The sequence below is a fragment of the Bos indicus genome, chromosome 8, assembly GCF_029378745.1.
Source record: "Bos indicus isolate NIAB-ARS_2022 breed Sahiwal x Tharparkar chromosome 8, NIAB-ARS_B.indTharparkar_mat_pri_1.0, whole genome shotgun sequence".
NCBI classification, from domain to species: domain Eukaryota; kingdom Metazoa; phylum Chordata; class Mammalia; order Artiodactyla; family Bovidae; genus Bos; species Bos indicus.
In genome coordinates this window covers 67,253,672-67,281,096 of record NC_091767.1, presented here as the reverse complement: position 1 = coordinate 67,281,096, position 27,425 = coordinate 67,253,672, and the positions used below count along the sequence as shown (strand labels likewise).

General features: G+C 50.3%; 1 protein-coding gene across 1 annotated transcript in view; it reads left to right on the top strand.

Moving 5' to 3' along the window:
- The window catches only part of LZTS1 (leucine zipper tumor suppressor 1), a 67,122-nt gene extending 45,219 nt beyond the window's left edge, over nt 1-21,903 (top strand). Inside the window, exons 2-4 of the mRNA XM_019966288.2 lie at nt 12,094-12,571; nt 13,938-14,726; nt 18,128-21,903. Coding sequence (XP_019821847.2) covers nt 12,227-12,571; nt 13,938-14,726; nt 18,128-18,781 — 1,788 coding nt within the window. The 5' untranslated portion in view covers nt 12,094-12,226 and the 3' untranslated portion in view covers nt 18,782-21,903. The remainder of the gene's footprint in view (nt 1-12,093; nt 12,572-13,937; nt 14,727-18,127) is intronic.
- The last annotated feature ends 5,522 nt before the right edge of the window (nt 21,904-27,425 follow it).

Sequence of the window (27,425 nt, the reverse complement as noted above, 5' to 3'; positions counted from 1 at the left end):
ACGCAAAGGTGTGGTTCCCAAGATTAGCAATTGTCCTGGGCTGGTGATGCAGGCAGAGCTCCAGTCCCAGCCCAGCAGCTACCAGCTATTCCAGCTATTCCTGGAGGCCAGCCAGCCCTGCCACCCACGGCTGAGGCTCTGCCTTCTCCGGCACTGAACCCACGGGCTGGGCATCTCTGAATGGAGCATGCCGCCTGCCCACAGGACAGAATCTCATTTGTATCAGGCAGCCTTACACACACACACACACACACACACTCACTCCATACCTCCTCCTTACACACGTGGCCCACATAAAGCAGGAACTGCCCACCCTTCATCTGGAAAATGGATTCCAACTGGTCCTGCGCTCTGGATAGAATGGAAAGGATATTAGTTTCAGGTCCGGAAGTTGTGACGTGACCCTTCCCTGCTCTGGGACTTCCATGTCACTTTTGGGCGGTGAAGGAATTGGGGTAAATGTCCCATGTGGCTCCAGAGTCTGGGATTTGATCAGGGAAGATGCTACCCTTGGCATCCAGGCTGCCTCTGAGCGAGGAAGAGCAGCTTCATCACCTGCAGCGGAGGACCTGTCTGTTTGGCCAAGGCTCCTCCAGGTCCCTCTCCCCCGCCTCAGCTGCGCTGGTGACACTCTCTTGTTAATAACAGCGGGTGTGCCCCTCCCCCACCCCAGGGTAACACTCCAAGTGTGATTTGGAGGCGCTCCTCCCACTCTTGGCGCCCTCCTCTGATATTTTGGCCCATAAGGGTCTCAGATGCTTCCTCTCCTCCAGGATTTCAACTTAAGGGGGTGGGGAGTGGCTTTAAAAACTAAATAGCTTCCAAGACTCAGAGAAAAATGAACCTTAGAAAAATTCCCACACATGTGGAGAAGTAATCACCTAACAGGGTTCTTGTAATGAAATGCGAACATCTAAGCAGAGACTGGTGAAGGACATGTGAGGATCACTGCCCCCACAGGCAAGGTTAGAGCAGGTTGCCATGCCCTTCTCCAGGGGATCTTCCTGACCCAGAGATCGAACCCGGGTCTTCTGCACTGCAGGCAGATTCTTTACCATCTGAGCCACCTAGAAACCCAAAGGAAAGATACAAATGGATCCCGAGTATAAAGCACTGAATAAAGCAACCACGGTTTCAGAGTGACACACACAACAGGAGATGATTTCTTTTGGCTTCACTAAGGAAATGGCAACCCACTCCAGTATTCTTGCCTGGAGAATCCCAGGGACAGGGGAGCCTGGTGGGCTGCCGTCTACGGGGTCACACAGAGTCGGACACAACTGAAGTGACTTAGCAGCAACAGCAGCAAGCACTTGGGCTTCAGTAGTCGTGGCGCACGGGTTTAATCGCTCCGTGACATGTGGGATCTTAGTTCTGCCACCGGGGATTGAATTCTCACTCCCTGCATTGGAAGGCAGATTCTTAACCACTGGACCACCGGCTAGGTCCCAGGATAACATTTCTATAAAGCAAAAATCAAAGCAGTACATAGACATATTCTCTTTTGTGAAGAATGCATTTAACGATAAACAAATGTACCCACAGAAGTCACGATAAGGATTCCCCCTGGGGAGAGAGAGATGGGGCAGGAAAAAGAGCAGGGAAAGGGGATTTCCACTTGCAGATATTTTATTTCTGAAACAGATATGACAACATTTTCAAAGTTGTTAGTTCTGCATGAGTTACTTAGGTGATTTTTATAGGATTTCAGTACTGTAAAAATCAATTAAAATTAGAATTGAATAGAAGAAAGTTTTAATAATGGCCCATCAGGAACTAGGGTAAGCTTTGGTGAAAATCTTACCTGGGGGAGCATTGTTCATCCCCTGGTAGGTAGGTAGGTAGCTGCCCACTACAACTAGCCTTTTACCTTATGACTCCCTTTGTAGTAGGTCTGAGATATGTCCAAGTCATGGGTCCTGAGTGTAGGAGGTGGGGGGCTGCCCTGAGGTGACACACAATCCTTTTAGTTCACTTCCTCCCCTGCTTCTACAGAGAAGCAGGGAGTCATTAGTTAAGTCAATGATCCAAGGCAAAGTATTCATTCTGGCTTCCCTGGTGGCTCAGATGGTAAAGAATCTGCCTGCAATGCCGGAGACCTGAGTTCAATCCCTGGGTCAGGAAGATCCCCTGGAGAAGGGCATGGCAACCCACTCCACTATTTTTGCCTGGAGAATTCCATGGACAGAGAGCCTGGAGAGCTATAGTCCACGGGGTCACAAAGAGTTGGCCATGACTTAGCGATTGCCCCTTTACCTGGAACTCCAAAGCTCATGTTTGATCCCCCAGAGCAGGATGTATTCATCTGTTTCTAAACTAGGTCCATCGAGAGGTGTTTGGGGTCAAGGAATTTTAAGACATGATAGTCAAAATGTTGGAGTGCGGGGGAGTCGGGGTGGGAGGTGACATTTTTGTGAGGAGGGTGTGGATAGCTCTCAGGAGATTTTAGGAGATTAAATTCTCAGATCTCAGAGAAGAGCTGAACTGAATCCAGCCCCTCCTGTTCTGGTTGGAAACTGAGCCCAGCTTTGCACCAACTGAGGGGAGGATTGTTACATCTTGCAGCCCAGTCTCTGTCTACACCCCAGTTCATGGGTGCTGTGCAAGACGAGCCATCATGATGAGACTTCTGTGTCCAGGCCAGGGTCTGTACTGGGGGTGCAGCTCCATGGTGCTTCTCAAATAAACCGTATTGTATAATAGAATATCTCAGAGAACTGTCCCGGATGACAGTGAGAAATCATACAATAACCAGCGTTGGTGATTTTTCTGGTATATTCTAAGCTCTCACTTCCTTTCATGATAAAGCCCTGTGGCAGGGCAAATGTGGCCACTTCCATTTTACAAGTGAGAAAACAGAGGCACGGAGCTTAAACCACTTACTCAAAGTCACACCGCAAGAGTGGCAGACCTGAGGCTCTAAATCTCATATTTTCTTTCCTTTCCTCTAAATCCAGGTTTCTCAACCTTGGTACTATTGAGGGTTCAGGTGAGATAATTCTTTGTCCTGAGAGTTGTTCTGTGCTCTGGCCACCAGATGCCCGTGGCACCCCTGGTCATGACAGTCAAAGAAGTCTTTTCTTCACATATTGCCAGGTCACCACCCTGGAGACCCCTCTGCTCTAAACCCCTATGCCCATTCCTGCATCAGAGCCGAGGGGCCATTCTACCAAAACCTTCATCAGCCTGGCTCTTCCTAAATACCATCTTCTCCAAGATCTTCCCTGGATGCTGCAACTAAAGTGGAGAACACACACACACACATGCACACACACACATGAACACAGACGCACACGACTGACACTTATCCCTGGCTTTTCTTTTTTTCCTTCTATGCATTTTCTCCTCTCCTTCCTTCCTCACCCTCTTCCACCTGCACTTTGCATAGTACTTGGCCCTTGTCAGATGAGGAAGAAATATTTGTTGAATTAGTGACCCAATGAACCCCTACACAGCAACCCCGTCAGCTCAGGCCACAGGTGAGATTACTTGGTGCTCACTGAGGAAACACCCCATGGAGTGTGTTCTGGTGTGGGCGCCCTCCCCCTCTCCATGGGTGCTGGAGCAGAATTCCTCAGGGTTCAGCAAGGGCTTCCCCTGCTCCATCAGCAGCAGCACAGCCCAGTGGATGCCCCAGATGGATGCACCTGGTGGGAGAGTGCTGAGAACATAGAGATGCCCGATAGCTTGGCCTGGGTGGTGATGGGGAGAGGATAAAGGAAGGAAAGAAGTCAGGGAATGACCTGGACTGAGAAAGAGCGAGGCATGAGAAGGAGCAGGGTGGCTGGAGGCTAGCATCCTGATCTTGTAGGTGATCTCTCCAGACAAAGAGGGCAAACAAGAGGGCAGCTGTGTATCCTCACTTTCCCCAGGCAGGAAGTCTGGGTTTGGTGTGGACAAAGATCCGTATAGTCAAGGCTGTGGTTTTTCCTGAGTCATTTATGGATGTGAGAGTTGGAGCATAAAGAAGGTTGATAGCGGAAGAATCGATGCTTCTAAACTATGGTCCTGGAGAAGACTTGAGAGTTCTTTGGATAGCAAGATCAAACTAGTCAATCCTAAAGGAAATCAATCCTGAATATTTATTGGAAGGACTGAAGCTCCAATAATTTGGCCACCTGATGTGAGGAATAGACTCTTTGGAAAAGACCCTGATGCTGAGAAAGATTGAAGGCCGGAGGAGAAGGGGTGACAGAGAATGAGATGGTTGGGTGGCATCACTGGCTCAGTGGACATGAGTTTGAGCAGGCTCTGGGACACAGTGAAAGACAGGGAAGTCTGGTGTGCTGTTGTCCATGGGATTGCAAGGAGTCCACACGACATGGTAACTGAACAACAAAAGGCCATATCTGCTTCTCCCTTTGGTGTGAGATGAGGGGGGATGCAGTAATACTCACCTTCCTGAGTCCTGACAGACCCCTTTTCATGTTTGTGTCTCTAGCTCCATATTCCAGAAAGGGAGGAATGTGTCACCCTGGTGTGAGCCCTGGTTAAAAGAGTACAAGATGGATGGGGAGGGAGCAGCTGCCGTGGGAGTAGCAGCAGCTCAAAGTCCAGGGCTTCCAGGTCCTTGCATTCCTGGTGGGGAAGCCATCCTCGGTGGGGAAGGTCACGTGGCAGGGTGGGGAGGCGCTGGCACTCCTAGAGGCAAGTCCCCTCAGTTCCCTGGGGCCAGATTCTGAGACGTGTATCCTAGGGGCTCCTTTACCACCACCTATTCTTGGCTGTCCTTCTCTTTCCTCTCATAAAGTCTAATGTTTGCTGGATTTCTTTTGTAACATCCATGGAGATCATGGAGCTCACGTAATTGAGCCCAGCCTGAGGAGCTGTAGCTTCTTTACCTTTTCCTCTCCAGTCCTTCTTGCCTCTTTCTTTCCCCTCCTGCAGTCTCCAAGATCTGTGTGGTTGCTCACTTTCATCCCGTATCCCACACTCTGGGCCAGTGAGGATTTCTTTCCCAGGAAGAAAATGTGCCCTTCCCCTTGCCTGCCTGAGGGCAGAGACAATGAGTCTTGTAGGGGGTGGGTGGGAAGACCCAAGATTTGGGAACTAGGGTGGATCATGGCCAGGTTTTCTGTGATGCTCTCTCCAAGTTGAAAACCAAACAAGTCTAGACATTTAAAGGTAATTAGGTTAGCTTCAAATATATCTGGGGGAGAATCTCAAACTTCAAAGCTCTTCTGTGTGTTAAGACCTGGGGAATGGAGAGCAGAGGCTCCAGGGCTAAGGGACAGAAATGCTCTCAGGATCAGAGCCAGCATCCTTCACCCACTCCATGCCTTTGCTCCCTGGCATCATTTGTCTTCTCCCTCTCGGTCCCCTGGGACCCAGCACAGTGCTTGCCCTTCGCACATCTTCCAGGCTGCCGTTCAGGTCAGTGAAGGAGCTCACCCATACCTAGAACCTTGTTTCCTGCCCAGTTGGGAAATGAAGCTATGGCTGGAGGCCATGAGCTTAATTTCCCCTCCTGACTTTCTTTCTGTCAACCCTTGAAACTGACCTGCCTTCCAGGATAGGATCCCTAACATCTCTGGGGGCTTCCCAGGTGGCACAGTGGTAAAGAATCCACCTGCAATGCAGGAGCTGCTGGAGATGCAGGTTCGATCCCTTGGTTGGGAAGATCTCTGGAACAGGAAATGGCAACCCACTCCAGTATTCTTGCCTAGAAAATCCCATGTACAGAGGAGCCAGGCAGTTTACAGTCCATGGGATCACAAAGAGTCAGCGACTGGGTAACTAGGCACCCTATCTCTGAGCCTCTACCTATAGTCCTCAGCAATCTGCTCACATGTGGATATCATGGAATTTGGGTCTGGGTTCAAATCCCACCTTGGTCACTGGCCAGTTGAATGACAAAGGCCAAGTCATCTAACCCCTCTGTGTTTTGCTTCATTTTCACCCTAGGAGTCTAGAGACAAAGTCTCTGCTCTCACAGAGCTGAAATTCTGGTGGTTATTATTATAAGTTAGCAGCAGATTATTATAGGTTAGCAGCAATGACTTACTGTATGACACGGGGAACTCTACTTAATATTATATAACAACCTAATTGGGCCAAGAATTTGAAAAAGAATAAATACATGTATATGTATAACTGAATCACTTTGCTATACACCTGAAAACTAACACAACATTATTAATCAATTATACTCCAATATATAATAAAAAGTTTTGTTTTAAAAGATTTTGTTGTTGCTCAGTGTCCAATTCTTTGAGACCCCACAGATTTCGGCATGCCAGGCTCCTCTGTGTTTCACCATCTCCCAGAGTTTACTCAAACCCATGTCCATTGATTCAGTGATGCCATCCAACCATCTCATCCTCTGCCACCTCCTTCTCTTCCTGCCATCAATCTTTCCAAGCATCAGGGTCTTTTCCAATGATTCAGTTCTTTGCATCAGGTGGCAAAAATACTGGAGCTTCAGCTTCAGCATCAGTCCTTCCAATGAATACTCAAGGTTGATTTTTCTTTAGAATCGACTGATTAAATCAAGTGTTGTGAAGGAAATAAACAGACTGGTTCTAACAGAGAGGAAGGGGAGAAATGGATTTTTCTATGAGTAACTAGGAAAGCCATGGAGGTGATATTCAAATTCAAAACTAAAGCGTGAGAAAGGGAAATTTGTGTGAAGAGGAAGAGCTAAGGGAAGAGAGTTGTCAGCAGAGGCAACAGCAGGCATGAAAGCTCCTTGATGAGAAGAGGTTTGGTGTGTTCCACCAGCAGAAAAGCAACAGTGTGGCCGTCACTGAGGTGAGGAGTCTGGAGTGGTGGGCAAATCAGCCAAACCCAATGACCTCATGAGGAGCCTGCTTCACTCTACGAGTAATGGGAAGCCTTGAAAGGTTTTCACCTGTGAGCGGAAGAACTTTGACACTTCAGATGCTTAGGATGAGCAGATGGGGAAAAGATAAATTTGGAGGCTGTCTCAGGGTCCAAGTGAAAGGAGATGGCGGTGCAGCAGGACAGCTGCAAACAGATTCTTTTTTTTTTTAACTTTATTGAAGTATAGTTGATTTACAATGTTAATTTCTGCTGTAGAGCAAAATGATTCAGTTATCTGTATTTATTTTCTTTTCATTTTCTTTTCTATTATGGTTTATAGGATATTGAATATAGTTCCCTGTGCTATACAGTAGGAACTTGTTGTTTATCCATCCTATACATACTAAGTTTGAATCTGCTAATCCCAAACTCCCAATCTATCCTTCCCTCACCCTCCCTTGGCAACCACAAGTCTGTTCTGTATGTCTGAGAGTCTGTTTCTGTTTGTAGATACGTTCATTTGTGTCATGTTTTAGATTCCACACATAAGTGTTATTCATATGTCATTTGTCTTTCTCTGTCTGGCTTACTTCATTTAGGATGATAATCTCTAGGTTCATCCATGTTACTGCAAATGACGTTATTCCATTCCTTTTCATGGCTGAGTAATATTCTATCGTATATATGTACCACCTCTTTTTTAACCATTCCTGTCTGTTGATGGACGTCTAGGTGGCTTCCATGCCCTGGCTATTGTAAATAGTGCCACAGTGAACACCAGGGTGCGTGTATCTTTTTAAATTATGGTTTTCTTCAGATAGACATCCTGTAACAGGATTGCTGGATCATATGGCAACTCTATTTTTCATTTTTTGAGGAACGTCCATGCTGTTTTCCATAGAGGCTGCACCAGTTTACATTCCCATCAGCAGTATAAGATTCCCTTTGCTCCATATCCACTACAGCATTTGTTATTTGTAGACTTTTTAATAATGGTCCTTTTGAGCAGTGTGAGGTGGTACCTCATTATAGTTTTGATTTGCATTTCTCTGATTATTAGCAACGATGAGCATCATTTTGTGTGCCTGTTGGTCATCTGTATGTCTTCTTTGGAAAAATGTCTATTTAGATCTTCTGCCCATTCTTCAATTAAGTTTGTTCATTTTTTATTATTGAATTATATGAGCTGCAAACAGATTCATTTCACATGTCTTCCTGGTATTATAGTTCTGTTCCAGCTATTATACTTCTAGAAGGCACCCTAATCCTGTCTTTCAGTTGATCATGGACTCCCTGGACAGCACCTACCATGTGTGAGGCATTGCACTTGACTTCTGTGAGTTTGCTTCATCCTCATACTGAGCCTGTGAAATTCTGATTATTTCCATTTTGTGGCAAAGAAATCTCAGAGAGGTTAATTTTCAAATCCAAGTCTCTCTGATGCCATAGCCTATGGTATTATCTCTACAACACTGTCCATGCAGATGTTCATAAATGTGTGACTGGATGAGCAAAAAGTAAGTCACCAGTTGTCCAACTGGTAGAGCATGCAGAGTGCGCAAGAGTCTTTTGGCCAAAAATAGCTTCCCAATATATGGACAGCAGTAAAATATTGCCTCATAGGCCCCTGGGGCCTCAACTAAGCAAGAGATGGATGACCTGGGGCATGAGAAACACATTTTGTCATTGTCAGCTGTTAAATTAGCAGAGGAACTTCATGCACCTAAGTAGTGCTGTCAGGGAATGGGATGCAGGAAACTTGCATTTGGAGAGGAGAGAACTAGTTCTGGAAAATGAGATGTGGCCATTGAAGATAACACAGGGCTGATGTATGCCTGGAGAGAACAATAATGATAATATAAATCATAGATGCCAGTGAAAATACCTCCTATTCACTGAGTGCCTACTATATACTAGGCTTCAAATAAATGTATCAGACCTATTAGCTTCCAGTAAGATCCAATAAACTGCTTGTAATGGCCCCATGAGGTATCATCATGTTTCCCTGATTCTAAGAGACCATCAATATAATAAAAGCTTTTCATAGAAAAGCATATATTACACTTATGGAACGCTGTTTTGTTGTGTGGTTGCTCTTATGATTGGAATATAAGATGTATTTATTCATGTCATAGCTACTTTATTCTTCAAGATGACAATGCATGTTTGAATCTGAGCCTTCATCTTCAGAGTCTGAAGAGTCTTCTGGCTCCCTCAGTCATAATACCCCCTTATCACCCACCTGGGATGTCTTCTGCCCCTTTCAGTTGACAGGGTAATTTAGAGCAGAATAAAGAATGCAGGGTTCCTTCTGCATTTCCTATTTTATTAAACTTGCCGTGTGCCTCCCCTCCCCCCGCTTCTTAATTGAATCATCTGTCTTTTGACTGACTAAGAAATACTCCTTCTCAATGCATGACAATCACACAGCATTTCCAAGCTCTGACAATCAGGTGACCCAGGCTTGAGCGATTTGCCTACATCCACGAGGGTGCCCACATTGCCTTCTATCGCATTCCTCTGTCTGGTGACCGGCAAGGCCATTGTTATTGTTTTCAGCATTGATTATAAGATGCAGTCCCATTACTTTAAAAAAAAAAAAAAAAAAACTTTAAGTGTATTTTAGAATTGGTTTGTGACACAGAAGGTAAAGACGTAAGAGAGTTTACCTCCCACATCATAGCTGGCAGGGAGCATAACTAGGAATCCAAACCAAGTCAGCCAAGTTACTATTTATTGTTCAGGGGTACAGTTGTTTCTCTCTTCTTCCTGTGAGCCCTCTCCAGTCAGGCCTTTGTTCGCACCATTCCACCAAAACCACTCTTGTCAAGGTCACTGGTGCCTCCACATAGCCACATCCATTGACCAATTCTTAGTCGCCATCTTAGTTCAGCATCACTTGACACCATCTTCATCCTTACCTTTCACGCATCTCCTGCATGTCTGTCAAAGACCCCTTAGTGTCTCTTCCTCATTTCCACTCATCTTCCCGGCCTCAGTGAACCAGTCCTCACATTTCTCTTGCCTTCTTGCCCTTGCTTTTTCATCTAGTCTCAGACCTAGCTCCGAGACTATGCACAAACAGCTCACACAGGGAAATCTGCAGCTTGCCCTGCTCCACACCCATCCTACTCCACATCACTGCTTGGATCTCTAATGGGCTTTGCAATCTTAATGTCTTAAGCCAAAGTCCTATTTCCACCCCCTCTTCATCCTAAACTGGTTCCTTCTGTGGTCTTTTGCATCTCAATAAATGGCAACTTACTTCTTCTGGATACTTGGATAAAAAACATTGAAGTCATCCTAGATTCCACTCTTTCCCTCCCTACATTCAGTCTTTTAACTAGTACCATCAGCTCAACCTTAAAATTACATCTAAAATTTAATTCTTCCCTGCTCGCTCAGCGGTGCAGGAGACATGGGTTCAATTCCTGGACCCATGTGGGTCTGGAAAGAACCCACATGCGGCAGAGCAACTAAGTCCACGTGCCACAAATATTGAGCCTGTGCTCTAGAGCCCAGGAGCCCAACTACTGAGCCCATGTGCTACAGCTACTGAAGCCTGTGCAACCCAGAGCCCATGCTCTACAACAAGAGAAGCCACTGCACTGAGAAGCCCATGCACCACAACTAGAGAATAGCCTCCTCTCTCCACAACTAGAGAAAAGTAGTGAAGACCCAGCACAGTCAAGAATAAATAAATACAATTGAAAAAAAAATGGAATCCACAGCTACCACACTAGCCTAGCCATGTTAGTCACTCACCTGCTATAACAGGCCCAGCACTTCCACCCAAGCTCTCCAGTGGCTCTTTTCCATACAGCAGCCAGAACGACCCTCCACAACCCAAGTCAGATCAAGCTGTCAGCTGCTTAAAGCCATCTGGGGGTTTCTTATCTCAGACTAAAGCCAAAACCTTTATGGCCAGTTAGGCTCTCTGTTGCCTGGCACCTACTATCTCTCTGACGTCTGCATCCTCCAAACCCCCACTGCTAACTACCCTCCAGCCAGACTGGCCTCCTTACTGATCTCACAAATGCCCAACACATTGCACTCAGGGACTCAGGGCTTTGCATTTGGGTCTACCCCTGAGCTTCCTATTTCTCCCCACAGGTCTCCACATGCTTTCTTCTTCATTTTCTTGGTGTCATTTCTCTTCAAATAACACCAAACAGAGAGAGGCTTCATTTGTATTTCCTGCGTAAAACAACCACCTCCTCTTCCTGGTGGCTCAGACTCTAAAGAGTCTGCCTGCAGTGTGGGAGACCTGGGTTCGATTCCTGGGTTGGGAAGATCCCCTGGAGAAGAGAATGGCTACCCATTCCAGTATTCTTGCCTGGAAAAGTCTATGGACAGAGAAGCCTTACGGGCTATAGTCTGTGGGGTCACAAGAAGTCTGACTGAGCAACTAGTACAACAACAGAATTCCATCCCATTCACTTGGCTTTATTTCCCCTGTAGCACACAGATCGCTTGAGGTCACATACATTGATCTGTTTATGGCCAGTCCACACTACACCACACACAAGCCCCATGAGTGCAGGGACTGTAACTGTTCACCCCTGCATCCCAGTGCTGAGAAGTGAGCCATCTCAAAGAAGATGTGGTACATAGATACAATGGAATATTACTCAGCCATTAAAAAGAATGAAATAAGGCCATTTGCAGCAACATGGATAAACCTAGAGAGTATCATACTGAGTGAAGTAAATCAGACAGAGAAGGAGAAATATCATGACATCCCTTTTATGTGGAATCCAAAAAGAAACGATACAAACGAGCTGACTTACAAAACAGAAAAAAGCTAACAGATTTAGAAAACAAACTCACAGTTGCTGGGGGGAAGGGATAGTTACGGACTTTTGGAAGGTCATGTACACACTGCTATATTTAAAGTGAATAACCAACAAAAACCTTTGCATACCACATGGAACTCTACTCAGTGTTATGTGCCAGCCTGGATGGGAGGCAGTTTGAGGGGAGAAGGGATACATGCATATGTATGGCTGAGTCCCTTTTTATTCACCTGAAACTACCACAACATTGTTAATCAGCTGTACCCCAATACAAAATGTTTTGGGTGTTAAAAAAAGAATAAAAATTAAAAAAAAAAAAGAAGAGAGCCATCCCATAGTAGGCTTCTAGCAGATGTTTGCTGAATTAGAGAACAAAGGAAGAATGAGAGGGGGGCTCATTGAGACAGAGACAGGGCTGAGCCTCTGTTAAGGGAAACATGCATTTTTCTGCTGCCCAGATCTCGAGGTTGGTCACCAGTGGGGACGTGTCATGACTACCCCATCCAGGCTGACTTCTGCTTATGTCTTCTTCCAGGTCTCAGCTCTCCCAGGCTCTGTGAGGCTTCTGCTATGACTGCAGTCTCTTCTCGGAGCCAGGACTGCCCCTCGCCGCCCCTGCCACGCCAGATCCCCACTCTGCCCCACCTGTCCTCGGCCCCCGTGTCGCCATGGGCAGCGTCAGCAGCCTCATCTCTGGCCACGGCTTCCACAGCAAGCACTGCCGGGCCTCGCAGTACAAGCTGCGCAAGTCTTCCCACCTCAAGAAGCTCAACCGCTATTCAGACGGGCTGCTGAGGTTCGGCTTCTCCCAAGACTCGGGACATGGCAAGTCCAGCTCCAAAATGGGCAAGAGCGAAGACTTCTTCTACATCAAGGTCAGCCAGAAGGCCCGGGGCTCCCACCGCCCTGATTACACGGCACTGTCCAGTGGGGACCTAGGGGGCCAGGCAGGAGTGGACTTTGACCCATCCACCCCACCGAAGCTCATGCCCTTCTCCAATCAGCTAGAGATGGTAAGTGGAGGGGTCTCTGGTGTGGGTGGCTGGATTGGAAAGGCAGGGAAGAGGCCTGGGGCTGAGAGCGGTGGTGGGGAAGGTCTTAAGTGCTTACATCACTGAGAACGCTTACATTACTGAATGATGCAGAGAGGGCAGGAGTACTTAGCCACACCAGAGAGCAAGATTGGACAAAGGAATGAACACATTGATCAGTCTCATAATGCAAAAGTCCTGGGTGAGCTTTTTAGCACAGAGCAATAAGAGAATGCAAGCCTTTCTGAACTCTGCTGGGCTATAACTCAGGATTGCCAAGGCAGGACCCATAGCCATGTTTTCAAGTGCATGGGAAGCAGGAAGGGCTCCCTTACCATCTGGAAAAGCAGGGGGAGAGCCCACCTGAAGAGATCTGATAGGCTCTCTTGTTAGAGGACTCACAGAGGTGGGCTTTCTCCTCCTTTGCTTCTCTGGTGGGACAGCAGCTCTCACTCAAACCAGCCCTAAAGCATCTTTGTTGGGATAAGAGCTGTGAGTTTGGTAGTTAGTTTTTTGCCATGCTGCGTGACTTGTGGGACCCTAGTTCCCTGACCAGGAATGGAACTCGCACCCCCTGAAGTAGATGCATGGAGTCTTAAACACTGGACCACCAGGGAAGTCCCTCGGGTTTGTTATCATCACCAATCTAGCAAGGATGAGGGCAGAGAGTCCCAGGTGCTCAGAAATCCAGCCCACGTCCCAGTTTAAGTTCTCATGGGTCCTGCCAGTCGGTGCTAGAAGTATTGTTCCTATTCAGCACCCTGGCCTCACCTGGGAGGATGAATCTATGCATTGATATGCTAGGAAACAGCCCACATGTTGGATAGAGTTTCAACTTTTCAAAGTAAAGAGCTTGTAAACTTTGAAGTCCTCTAATAATGAAAATGATGGCTTTAGGGAAAAGACTGTTATTTCAAGCGGTTCTCCCAACCATTGGGGGAGGCCACGGCCAGAGTTCCAGCTGCTGGCCAACTGGAAGTAATGGGGAAGAAGCAGGGATGAACTTCCCCGAGGAAAGTGTGTCCAGCATCCTTACCTGCAGCACAAAGAGCCCCAGAACCCTGGCACAGGGGTCTCAGCCAGTGAACCTAAAAGGGCTGTCATCTCGGAGAAACTGGTGACAAACTGGTTGGCAGTTTGCAGAACAAAGGGCCTAATGATATTTAAGGACAGGCATGGAGGAATTCCTCCTCCTTGAGGGAGATTCACCACTTCTGGTCCCTTCAGAGTAACAGGTGAGGTCACCTGCAGCCCCTGACCAGGAAGGTGCCATGTAGCTGGCCTGCATACCTGACTCAGGGCTCATCGCAGGGAGACACAGGGTCAGTATGGCTGTTTTCCTCCCCAGGGTTCTGAGAAGGGTGCTGTGAGACCCACGGCCTTCAAGCCGGTGCTGCCACGGTCAGGCGCCATCCTCCACTCATCCCCTGAGAGCGCCGGCCACCAGCTGCATCCTGCGCCTCTGGACAAGCCCAAGGAGCAGGAGCTGAAGCCCAGCCTGTGCTCCGGGGCACTGTCCGACTCCGGCCGGAACTCCATGTCCAGCCTGCCCACCCACAGTACCAGCAGCAGCTACCAGCTGGACCCGCTGGTCACTCCTGTGGGGCCCGCCAGCCGGTTTGGGGGCTCAGCCCACAACATCACACAGGGCATTGTCCTCCAAGACAGCAACATGATGAGCCTAAAGGCCCTGTCTTTCTCTGACGGGGGCAGCAAGCTGGCCCACGCAAGCAAAGACAAGGGCTCTGTGCGCTCCCCCATCTCCACGGACCAGTGCACCATCCAGGAGCTGGAGAAGCAGCTGCTGGAGAGGGAGGGCGAGCTGCAGAGGCTGCACCGCAGCTTCGAGGAGAAGGAGCTGGCCGCCAGCCAACCTTACGAGGAGCGGCCGCGGCGCTGCAAGGACGAGCTGGAGGGGCTGGAGGCCAAGGGCAAGATGAAGGTGGCCGCACAGAAGAGCCAGCGCGCTCAGCAGGTCCTGCATCTCCAGGTGCTCCAGCTTCAGCAGGAGAAACGGCAGCTCCGGCAGGAACTCGAGAGCCTCATGAAGGAGCAGGACCTGCTGGAGACCAAACTCAGGTCTTACGAGAAAGAGAAGACCAGCTTTGCCCCTGCACTGGAGGAGACGCAGTGGGAGGTGAGGATGAGGGCGTGGGCAGGGGACGGGCAGGGGTTCAGTGCCTGCATTCCCCACCACTTTCTCCAGGTCTCCTCCAGGCTCTAAGCAACAGGGAGAAGTGTGAAGTCACTCAGTCATGTCCGACTCTTTGCAGTCCCATGGACTGTAGCCTGCCAGGCTTCTCCAGGCAAGAATACTGGAGCAGACTGCCATGCTCTCCTCCAGGGGATCTTCCAACCCAGGGATCGAACCCAGGTCTCCTGCACTGCAGGCAGATTCTTTACCATCTGAGCCATCAGGGAAACCCAAGAATACTGGAGTGGGTAGCCTATCCTTTCTCCAGGGAATCTTCCCAACCCAAGAATCAAACCGGGGTCTCCTGCATTATAGGCAGATTCTTCACCAGCTGAGCTACCGGAGCAACAGGGGTGGGAACACAATTGCCCCGGAAAACTGGGCTGGAGTGATGGCTCCCTGACCCAAAGAAAGGGCTTCCCAGTAAACCATGTTGAAGATTTTCTTAGCCTGGGCTTCTTCATCTCCCCAACCCCATGCCTCATGGCCAGAATTGAATTTACTAATTGAGTCATTGGCTGAGAAACTAGAACAAGAGAACCAAGTCCCAGCCAGGCTGTCTGAGGGCCACCTCTGTGCATCGCAGAGGCTCTGCAGGACCGCAAACCATCCCTGGTTCCTGATGGTCCCAAAGCCACAAGAGACCATAGCACTATTTGCGATGTTTTTTCTTCATCTTTTTGTTGTTGTTTTCTTTATGGAAGGTTCTGTGTGCACTCTGAAAACATCACAGTTCCAAAGCTGTGGGATTTTTTATTTTTTTTTAACTTTTTGGCTACAACACGGCATGTGGGGTCTTAGTTCCCTGACCAAGGATCGAACCCAAGCTTCCTGCATTGGGAGCATGGAGTCTCAACCAGTGGACCACCAGGGAAGTCCCTCATCTGTGACATTTGAGGAAGGGGACTTCACCCACTAGTGGGAGTGGTCACATCTGTGCAGGTCTCAGGGACAGAGTTGGCCAGTCCTCATAGAAGTGCAAGTGGAGCTTCTGTTTGGTGGACTGAGATGGAAGCATAGAACAGGAAGAAAGAGGACTCATGTACACATGCACATCCTCAGGCACACCTGGAAATTAGGTGGCTGCACCTGGTCTCACTGGAGAACAGCCTAACCCCCATATCCTGCTCACTTTTCTCACCTGATGGGCCTCTAAAGATGGTGCAAGGACCAGAAGAGGCGTGTACATGGCAGTCACCTCAAAGACTGGGAAGGGGCTGCCCTGGGAAGGGGCTGAGGACTCACTGGGTCTGGTTAGACCAGCATCACCCCTAGGTAGGGGTGACACACCATCAGCCATGCAGCCATCTGTCTGAACTGATCTCCTGTACTTATTCTGGAAATTAGAGTGACAGGTGTTATCAAGGGTAGAGAAAAAAGATCCTTTCTGAGGAAGTGATGGATAGAGGCGCTAGACAGGTGGGCAGGGAGTGTCACTTTCTGTTTGCCAGGTTTCCCAAAGAGGAAAGGACCTCATCCATGGGACCAGTGCCTTTCTTCTCATCAGTGTTGGTTCAGGAGACCCTTTCCCAGCCATGGTTTCTCAGCCAGGACTTGGGAACACTTTGGCCCATCTCAGAACATAAGCCAACGCTAGCATTATGCATCCATTCTTGCTTGTCTAATCCAGAACTAAGCTGGACATGGCTGTGACCTCATTCCCAGGTTGTCCAGTCAGACTATTAGTAAAACAATAAATGAAGTAAATTTTCACAAAAACATAGAAATATATTACAAACATAACAACAATAATTCATAGAGTGTTTATTAATGCCAGGCCTCAGGTTCTTTCATTTAACCTTTACAACAGCCCTGTGAAACTCAATTTAGAGTTAAAGACACTGAAGCACGGAGAACAATTATAATAGCAAAGAGCTTGTTAGATGACTTGCCAAAGTCACCACATAACAGATATCAGAGGCAGGATCTGATCCTGAATTAGGTCCCAGAGTTCAGAGTTTTATGTTCATAATGCTACTGTGCTAATGGATGCAGAATTGGCCGGGTCACTCTGGTAGAGCCAGGATTCAAAGCGAGGCCCCATCCTCAGCCACGGCTCTGCTGCCCCCTGCATGACGCAAATCCAGGCTCACCCTCGGAAGGCTGTTTCAGTCCCAGCCAAGCATGGTGGTAGGGCTGTGCACACTTCAGAGGTGGTGCATGAGAAAAAGGGGTGGTTCTGCCTCAAGAAGAAAAGAGGAAATATTAATACTTCCAGTCTTGCTCAAAGAATCTATTCTGTGGAGGCCCAGACCCTGGCCTTCATTCTGGCCATCTTTCCTGCAGGCTGGCAGAAAATGCTCTTGTGACACAGCCAGCCAGACTGGCCCTGGACACGTGACCCCCAGTGGCCAGGACTCCATAGACACACGGGTCTGAGTCAGTCTCATTAGTGTCATTAGTTTTGTTTGCTGCTCTTAGCCAACTTTTGATGGAGACTGAAGCAGAAATGGTGGAGGGCACTGGGGAGAACAGCGGCTCATCATTTGGCAGATGCCAGCTGGGCACTGTCTCTGAGCCCAATAGGTTGCTGGGGTGCAGCCATGATTGTGTGAATATTGTCTTTATCCCAAGAGGAAAGAGAAGAGAATATGTGCAGGGGTGAGGCCAGAGGGTGTGAGCATATACACAGATGATAGAAGTTAGACCCAAAATTGACATCATCGATGTTAATGTAGATAGTGGAGCTACCAGCTGTGAGCAGATTAAACCACTGGCCCTTAATATATACATAGCTATAAGTTTGGGTGGACTTCCCCAGTGGTAAAAAAAAAAAAAAAAATCTACCTGCCAAAGTAGTAGACATAAGAGACACAGATTCAATCCCTGGGTCAGGAAGATCCCCTGGAAAAGGAAATGGCACTCCAGTATTCTTGCCTGGAGAATCCCATGGACAGAGGAGCCTGGCGGGCTACAGTCCATGAGGTCTCAAAACCAGGAGTTAGCGACCAAACAACAGGGACACGAGTTTGGGTATGGACTGAGATTTAGACTGAATGGGGGGTGAGGCAGGCTTGTGGACAGACACAGCCAGATTCAGAATGAAAGGAGCCTCACAGCAGGGCTTGGCCTTCGTGGGTCGCCCAGACCACCATGCTGGGGGCTCTTTCCAGGCACTGTGTGAGGACTAGTTTAGTTCTTTTTATTTTTGGCGGGGCTGGGTGGCTTTCAGGAGCTTAGTTTCCCGATCAGGGATGGAACCCGCGTCCTCGGCAGTGAAAACCACGAGTCCCAATCACTGGATCACATAGGATTAAGTGCTTTTAAGCAATCAGGTGCCCCGTACGTGCGGACTCTCACCCTTTGGCTCTCTCTTGTCCCTGCCCTGCCCTGCCTCGTGGCAGGTGTGCCAGAAGTCCGGAGAGATCTCCCTCCTGAAGCAGCAGCTGAAGGAGTCCCAAACAGAGATCAACGCCAAGGCCAGCGAGATCCTCAACCTGAAGGCTCAGCTGAAGGACACGCGGGGCCGGCTGGAGAGTTTGGAGCTGAAGACGCAGGACTTGGAGAACGCGCTGCGCACCAAGGGCCTGGAGCTGGAGGTGTGCGAAAACGAGCTGCAGCGCAAGAAGAACGAGGCGGAGCTCCTGCGGGAGAAGGTGAACCTGCTGGAGCAGGAGCTGCTGGAGCTGCGGGCCCAGGCCGCCCTGCAGCGGAGCAGGGACGCGGCTGCCCTGGGTCCCGCCTCCGCGGACGACGTGCCCGCCCTTCAGCGCGAGCTGGAGAGGCTGCGCGCAGAGCTCAAGGAGGAGCGGCAGGGGCATGACCAGATGTCCTCTGGCTTCCAGCACGAGCGGCTGGTGTGGAAGGAGGAGAAGGAGAAAGTGATCCAGTACCAGAAGCAGCTGCAGCAGAGCTACCTGGCCATGTACCAACGGAACCAGCGCCTGGAGAAGGCACTGCAGCAGCTGGCCCGGGGGGACGGCGCAGGGGAGCCTTTTGAGATCGACCTTGAAGGGGCTGACATCCCCTACGAGGACATCATCGCCACCGAGATCTGAGGGGCCTCCTGGGAGAGGGCCGGGGACCTGGCATTGGGAGGCAGGGGTGCTGAGTCTGTCAATGGGGGCTCCCTTGCCCTGCTTCCCTGCTCAGGCCTCAGAGAGAAGTACAGACTTCAAGGCGAGGAGATTGGTTGCGGGGTGGGGGTGGGGAACGGTTGCTGCTACAGGGCCTCTCCTGGCCTTTCCCAAGATCCAGCGCTTAGCAACCCTGCAGCCGGCCAGACCTCCAGCTTTGCCAAGAGAGGAGTCCTGGGATCATCAAGATTTGGTTACTGGCTTCCTAAAACTTGGTCTTTGTTCAAAATGCTTAGAGATTTTGAACCCTCTAAGCATTTAGAGGGTTCCCTAAATGCTCTCCCAGAGAGGGTGGTGACTGACAGAAGCTCCCTTCCACCTCTTTTCCTACAACTTTTCTTGACTCCCACCCCCGCTCCCAACACACTGGGTTTGCCCCTTGGGAACAGAACACAAGCATTTATGACCAGAAGCTTTGGAATCTGACCTGGTCATACCTCATCTATTCCCCCCAGCCATGGAGAGACAGGGGTTGGAGTGGGATGTGGAGAACTTGGCTGAACAGCAATCAGAGCTTCCCAACACTGTAGGTCTCAGAAAGCAGGGGAGAGCTGGGGCTACCCGGCGGATGTCGAGACTCAGCCAGACCAGAGGGTGTCTGAAGGAGAAGCTAGGTGGTGACAGCCAGACCCTCTAGCCCTGCTGACTGGACGTGAGCAGCCTCGGGATGACTGGTGGCCTTTGATCTCTTCTTAAAGCCATAGCCCCAAGGCCCTGGGATGGGTGCTGAGGAAGAAAGATGATGCAGGGAGTGTGTGACTCCAAGCTGTCCCCAGGGGAGCCCCCAGATCTTTTCATCATGAGACCAGAGATAGGGATTTCCCCTCCTGTTCAAGTTGCTCAGCATTGGTTTTGATTCCTAAGAACCAAGTCTTTGCTTGAACTCAGAATAACCTTTGTCCACTGAGATGGCACAGGGTCATCTGGGCTAGGCCTTCCCCCTTCACCTTCAGCTCCATCCTGCTGCCGGTCATGTCCCTTGTCACCTCCAGGGCTAAGTACAGACAGAGCCTTTACAGGTCAGGGAGGGGCCCCAAAGTGCCAGTGTCCAAAGACAGTAAGAGGCTCAAACACAGCCTCTGAACAGCCCTGGGGCCCCCGGCTGCACCCCCCTCTGCTTGCATTAGCCCCACCTGAGCCCCATAATCAAGGACTCCTGGCCTGCAGAAGGCTGGTTTTCCTTTTCAAAGATGTGCGGAGAAAAGATTGTTTCTCAGTTGCTTGGTTCAGGGAATTTTCTTCTTCTTTTTCCTTTCTTGTCTTTTCAGACACAAGCCAGATCTTGCAGGCAGCCAGGCTGTTCCATGTTCTATTTTTGCCTCGAGCTGCAGCTGCTGTTCCTGGGACAGCCAGCCCCGGCTGGATTCCTGGGCTCACGCCCGCATGCTGAGGGGGGTTAACTGAATGTCTGAGTATGCAGCAGCCCCAGGCCATTGCTCCCCAGTTCTGTCCCCGACTGTGGACCCCTCCAGGCCCCAGGTAGTAGTGGGGAGCTGCTTCTCCTCCAGCCTCCCATCCTGCCAGGGTCCCCCCACAGTCCCTCCTTGAGCCTGGACTGAGAGCAGGGCCGCCTTCCCGGATGCTGGCTCTGCCTTCCATTCCCCAAGCTAGGCTGTGCCTGTCCTGCCTTCACGTGACAGAGGAGCCTCTCTGGAATTTCAAGCCATTACTCTTAGTCATAGGCTAGACTTAAACCCGGAATCCACAGGCCCAGAGCTCCCTCTCTGCCTGGAGGCCAGTCCCCTCCACAGGACACAGGCAGATCACCCCCACTCCCCAAGTCAAAGACTTCCCACCCCTTGTCTCCTGGTTGCTTCATCTCTACCAGCCTGTGCCTTGTCTGAGTCCTTTCCTCCCAGAGGCTGTCCTAATGGATAGAAAGAGGCTGCTGCCCCCTCCTCGGGCTGGAGACCACCCCCCCAAAGGGCAGCCAAAAGCCCATTGCTCTGCCCTCAAGACCTCGCTGCAAAGAGGTGGGTGCTAAGCCCCAGGGGAGGGCGCTCAGGGGCACAGCAGCTCCACCTCAGTGTGATAGTGCCCTGCACCCCTGTCCCCATCTCTGCCCCAGGCCAACCCATGGAGCCCTCCCTGGGTTGCCACCAGCCCAAGGCTCCAGGGTGGCCCAGTTGCACCAGAATGAGAGTGTCCTATAACATAGCGACCTCGCCGCGGTGTGGTTTCCCTTCCCTTCGCTGTGCTAAAACCTCCATGCTATTCCTGGACCTTGCCAGACCCAGCCTCTCTCCGGAAGGAGCCTCTGAGCAGCAGAGGCTGAGCAGGACTGGAGAAGTCGGCCACGCAGGCCTCGGAACAGGCGGCCTGGCCCAGGGCCAGCGGGAACTCGCCGCCTCTTCCCCCCGAGAGTGGCTGCTAAGACGCATGCTCGCTGGATCAGAGCTGCGGCTCTGCTAGCCAAAGGATGGTGAAGCTCTCTGCTGTGAGCAAGGAGGCAGCCACACCGAGGGGGGCTCTGCCTCTGGGCTTTAGAGTGACCAGACTCTCATGTGGCGCCCACCCTGGATTTATCCTCTGGTCTCTGCATTTGGATTAACCCCTGCTGGGCACAGTCGGTCCCCATGAATACCGAGTTCCATGGGGACTGCGTTGGGGGGTACCTCTCCCCTGAGAAGCACCCACCGAGCCTCTGCCCCTGCTCGACTCCCGGCCTAGCCTGGGCCACTTCTTGGGAGAGAGATCCTAGGGGTCAGGCAGGCTGGGTGGTCAGAGCTGCAGCTGTCCCTGCCAGGAGGACACGCACCTGTGTATGCACCTGTGTGCTTTCATGCTCCACCTTCCTCATTTATCTGTGCTCCCCCTTGCGCTTCCTCTGCAGGCTAAGCGGGAACTCCGGCCCAGGCTGGCTATGGATGGACTAGCATTTGGAAGACTATGTACAGAGTTATTTTTCTCTTGGTTGTGTCTTGTTTGGTTTGCTCTGCTTTTGACAGCTTTGATTTATTTTTGATGCCCCCTTTTGGCCATGTAAACTATTTCTGGTAATTTTATGTTTTTATTTATGAATAAAGAATGCCATTTCTCATGCCCTCCCAAGCTACCCTCCTTCCCCTGGCTGTGGCATGGCAGCTCCCTGGAGCTCCTGCATTTGGAGTAAGAAAGGTGATGTCCCTTCCCACCAGTGGTGGGGATGGTTTGCAGCGGGTTGGGGGAGGGGTTTTGGGGTGGGGTGGAGGGGTAGGGACAGCTTTGATAGTGGCTGTATTGGCTGGTAGGAAAGCAGGGGCCTTGGCATCAGATAGACCTTCAGCTGGTCCCTGCCCCTCACCAACCCTGTGACCTTATCTGTGTGACCAGGTCTTGGGGAGAACCTGAGGAGGTGGAAAGGAAACCAAGGGCTGTGGTCCCCTGCAAAGGCAGAGGGTTCTCCGAAAGAGAGCCCCCTTCCCCCAGCCCCAACTTCAGACCTCCCTGCCTCTTCCCTCCAGCCTCTCACCTCGCCAGCCAGCTCCTTGGCCTATTACATATGGCCTCATTGGCTGGAGACCAGGGTGGCTATTGTCACCACCCCCGGGCCTCCCAGCTAGGAAGGTGCAGTCACCACAATGGCCATCTGTCCAGCCTTCTCCGTGCCAGCCTGCCTTGTTCACTGACAAGCAATCCCTACCGCTCTGGGCCCAGATTTGAAACTCAAAGGGCTTTTCTACTCAGGTGGCAGGAGACAGAAGGGACTTGTAAAGAGGGAATTAAAAATACGAGGCAGCCTGTGGAACATGTGTTGGGTAGATGTAAGTGCCTCTGGGTGGGAAAGATCAGGGTCTCCGGGAAGGTGATGGGTGGAGGGGGCTTTGGTGGCATGAGTGGAACATTAGAGAAGTGGAGAGGAGAGGGAAGACAAGAAATGCACCCCAGGGCGGCCTTCCCATAGCTGTGGTCTCCCTGCCTGTCTGCATAGGTGACAGGCCAGCAAGGAGCACATGAGGCCAACGAGGCCGATGGGGATGTGCAGGGGGTCGGCGCGGGGGAGGCAGTCACACCCTCCCAAGCAAGCTACCCTCCTTCCCCTGGCTGTGTCCTGGAAGCTCCCTGGAGCTCCTGCATTTGAAGTAAGAAAGGTGATGTCCTGTCCCACCAGTGGGCAGGGGGTCGGTGTGGGGGGGGGGGTTGTAGGGGGTGAGCTATCAAAGTGCAAAGAAGGTCAGGCAGCTGGCCAAGCCTGGACAGGAGCCCACATCTAAATCCAGAACCCCAGTATTGGGGCATGTCATGTCAGGCCTGGGTGACCCCTCCCCTTCTCCTGGACCTGGCCCAAGGCTGGCAGGCCGCTGCATTGGTGACACCCATGGGAATATGCCCGCACTGATGACCCTGTGTAGCCCTCTCCCCTCTAGTCCAGGCAAACCCTGGGACTCACTTAAATTAATCCAAGTCAGCAGAAGTGATGCTCCACCAGTTTCGGCCTAGCTTGGCAGCTTCCACTTTTACATATACTCGGGGCCCCCAAGCTGCCATGTGAGAAACCTTCAAGTCTGCTGGGAGACCCCCTGGAGCAAGAGAGGCCCTATTGTCCTGCGAGTGACCAGGACCCAGCTAACCCTCATGAAGCAGAGGTTCACTTCCCCCATTCAGCCCTTCTAGAGTCTTTACCAGAGCACATGGAATGGCACTGTTTTTAAGCCTCTTAGTAAACCGGGGGTGATTTACCATGTGGCACAGAAAAGGGTGGGCTTCCCTAGTGGTTCAGATGGTAAAGAATTCACCTGCAATACAGGAGATGTAGGTTCGATCCTTGGGTTGGGAAGATCCCCTGGAGGAGGGCATGGCTACCCACTCCAGTATTCTTGCCTGGGAAATCCCATGGACAGAGGAGCCTGGTGGGCTACAGTCCATGGGGTCACAAAGAGTCGGACCCAACTGAGAAAATTACACTTTCACTTCACAGAAACATCTCGTGGCAACCCCCTCTCCGTTCACAGGGCTTGTGCGCGTGCTCAGTCGTGTCTGACTCTGCCACCCTTTGGACTGTAGCCTGCCAGACTCCTCTGTCCATGGGATTTTCCAGGCAAGAATACTGGAGTGAGTTGCCATACCCTCCTATAGGAGATCTTCCCAACCCAGGGATTGAACCTGTATCTCCTGCATCTCCTATATATATTGCAGGTGGATTCTTTACCACTGAGCCATCTGGGAAGCCCCAAAGGGCTAACAGAAAAGCCAGGTGTCTGGAAAGGGACAGGGCCATGGGAAACCGCTTCAGCTACAGCTGGGGCAGCCAAGTGAGGGGTGGGGGGCAAAGACTTTCCCCACCCCACTTCCTCTGGAGTGCTGTCAAGGCTGTAAGCCTTCCTTGAGCACCCACACACACACCTCACCTCCTTATTATTTTAGGAAAAAATAGAACAAAAGGGGAACTATATATATAGCTTCTCAGAGTTTCTCACAGAGCCATAGACAGACTGTGTGTGCTGTGCCCATCAGGAGGGAGGCAGACCAGCGAAAGTCCCCAGCAGCCCCCGCAGCAGGTGCCTTCTGAGTTATATGAGGAAGGTCATGCTGCCCTAAATTTCTTCCCAGCCCAGGCTTCTCAAGGCCTGAAATATCACCATTGCGTTTATTCACGTGTGCGTGCGTGTATCTGCTGTGCTGTGCTGTGCTCAGTTGCTTCAGTTGTGTCCAGCTCTTTGTGATCCCATGGACCGTAGCCCGCAAGGTTCCTATGTCCTCAGGATTCCCCGGGCAAGAACTAGAGTGGGTTGCCATGCCCTCCTCCAGGGGATCTTCCAGACCCAGGGACTGAACCCGCAACCTTATGTCTCCTACATTGACAGGTGGGTTCTTTACCACCAGCGCAACCTGGAAAGCCTGCATGCATGTATCTATTCAACACATGTTGACCAAACTCCAACTCTATGCCCAGCCCTGTTCTAAAGGCCAAGAATTATACAGCCGCAAACAAATATAGTCAAGGTTCTTTCTCCTGATGGAGTTCACACTCTGGAACTAAACTAATAATAAAAAACTAAACTAATAAAATCAAGTGATTTTTCTGAGAAATGAGATGAAGGAAGTAAATAGGGTGATTGAGCCAGTGGGACCCAGGTGGTACTGTGTCTGGAAGGGTGGGGGGAATTGGTTCAGGAAAAGAAGATCAGAAAACCAAATTATCCCCTCATTTCAACATTTGGGGAGACTGTGCCAACCACTGTCCTTTCCTAACAAGGACTCCTCTTCACCCCAATTTCTCTCCCTTGGGAACTTCACCTTCTCGCAGGGTCTCAGCAGACCTTTTCCTGGTAGGTGGCTCACCATGCTCCCATAACCTTAGCATCCACTTGTTAACTGGCCCCAAACATCCCCAGTCCTGAGGAACCTTGAACCTCCCTTTCCTTTCACTCAAAAACAACTCCGCCCAGCACGTCCCATGAAGACCCTTGAGAAGTCTGAAGCATTAAAAGCTGTTCTTCCACATGTAAAAGTTAAAAACCAAATTTTGTGAAATAGCACAATCCTTACATAAGTGCTAAAAGAGCATCTTTCCATGTAACTTGATAGAGAAATGTTCAATTTTAACTAACTTAGCCAATTAACTTAGCCATCTCTTTCTCTATGTATTTATGTATTTTTTGGTCTGTTTGTTTTGGTGGGAGAGGTCTGCCTTACTGGGTGTGAAAGCAGAAGTTTATCAGCCTATTGTATAATCCAAACTGCTTTCCCACAATGTCCCTATTCTCTCAATATATCCTTGCAGGTTGGAGCCATCACTGATCCCCACCACCGCTTTTCCATCATCCTGTCTATCCAGTTAGATCCCACATCCTCTAGAGTCCCCTCTTTAAAGCCCTCCTCCTGTCCTCTTTTCTTCCAACATCTACTGACCCAGCAGAGGTCATCCAAAGAATCACAGAATGCCCAAGACATCTTAGACGTCTTCTAGTTCCAACCACCTCACTTTTACAAATGTGCAAAAGAGAGGCTAGCCAGACAGGGGAGAGGGCTTTCTCAAGGTCACACAGCTAGTGAATGACAGAGCGTAGTCACCTTGATGACTCTCAGATGCCCACTGGTTTCTCCCTCCCAACTCTGGTCCATTAAGTCCAGGGACACACAACACTCGGGTTTATACTCCCAGTGCTGCTCCCACTAGGTTCCCCACTTGCTCAGAACCTTCAGGGGCTCCCCTCAAACCTCAGGATAAGGCTGAGCCCCCTTAGCTGGCTTTAAGTCTCTGCCTTTTATGGTTCCAACATCTATCTCAGCAAACCTGACTAACCACAGGTCAAAGTGCAGAGCCCTAAAACATCACAACTACCATCATAAGCTCAATAAACATGAAGACATTTCTTGTCAGACACAATATTTATGAAAAGTAAAAAACCCATTCGGACTTCCCTGGTGGTCCAGTGGCTGAAAATCTGCCTGCCAACGCAGGGGACATGGGTTCGATTCCTGGTCAGGGAACTAAGATCCCATGTGCCTCAGGGCAACTAAGCCTCCATGCCACAACTACTGAACCCCACATGCCCTAGAGCCCGAGTTCCACAACAAGAGAAACCACTGCAACTTGGAGCCTGTGCACCACAATTAGACAGTAGGCCCTGCTCACTGCAACTAGACAGAGTCCATGCAGCAACCAAAGACCCAGCACAGCCATAAATAAGTGTATAAATAAAACACACTTTGCTGCCCAGTCCTGTGTTCTACCCTGAGACCCCGCCAAGGAGCCTCAATGGGAGGCAGCACAGCAAGGGTCAAATGCAGACTCAGAGCTAGCTGAGTTCACCTCCAGCCTCTGCTGCTACTGAGCTGTGTGATGTTGGATAAGTGACTTAACCTCCTTGTGCTTTGGAGGGTGGTTTTGACAATTCAGTGAGATGATGTCCAATAAAAGTTAGCTCGAGCATTGCTATTATTTTTATACTGCTATCATACTTTATTGTTACCATAGTTATTGCATGCTTGTGTGTGCATGCAAAGTCGTTTCAGTCATATCTGACTCTGTGCAACCTTATAGACTGTAGCCCACCAGGCTCCTCTGTCCATGGGATTCTCCAAGCAAGAATATTGGAGTGGGTTGTCATTTCCTTCTCCAGGGGATCTACCCAACCCAACCCAACTCATCTCCTGGATTGGCAGGCAGGGTCTTTACTACTGGCACCACCTGGGAAGCCCACCATAATTATTATTATTTGTTAATATAATGTCACTGCTTCAAGCTGGGATAAACTGCAGTGGTGGCCCAGGCTCCTGCAGCCCCAGCAAAGCTCCCTGCCTTGGAGAACAGCTGACTTTACTCTGGTCAGCTGTCTCCCCACCACCCCGCAGCTTTGTCTCCCCAGCTCTAAACTCCAGAAGGCTGACTTGTGGGGAGAAGCTCCTGGGACAGAGGGCGCAGCTGAGGGAAGAAAGGAACAAAGAAGGATTTGCTGGGGTGGCACGGGGGGTTGGGGGTGATGATGGGGGAGGAGGTGATGATGGAGCAGGCCTGAGCCCCAGCCAGACTGTGACAAAGGCCAAACCCCATGCCTGGAGGGAGCCAGTTAGAAGGCAGTTCACCACCTTCCCCAGGGCAGCCCCTCTGCTCTCACAGCCCCTCCCCTCTTTCCACCCTGCA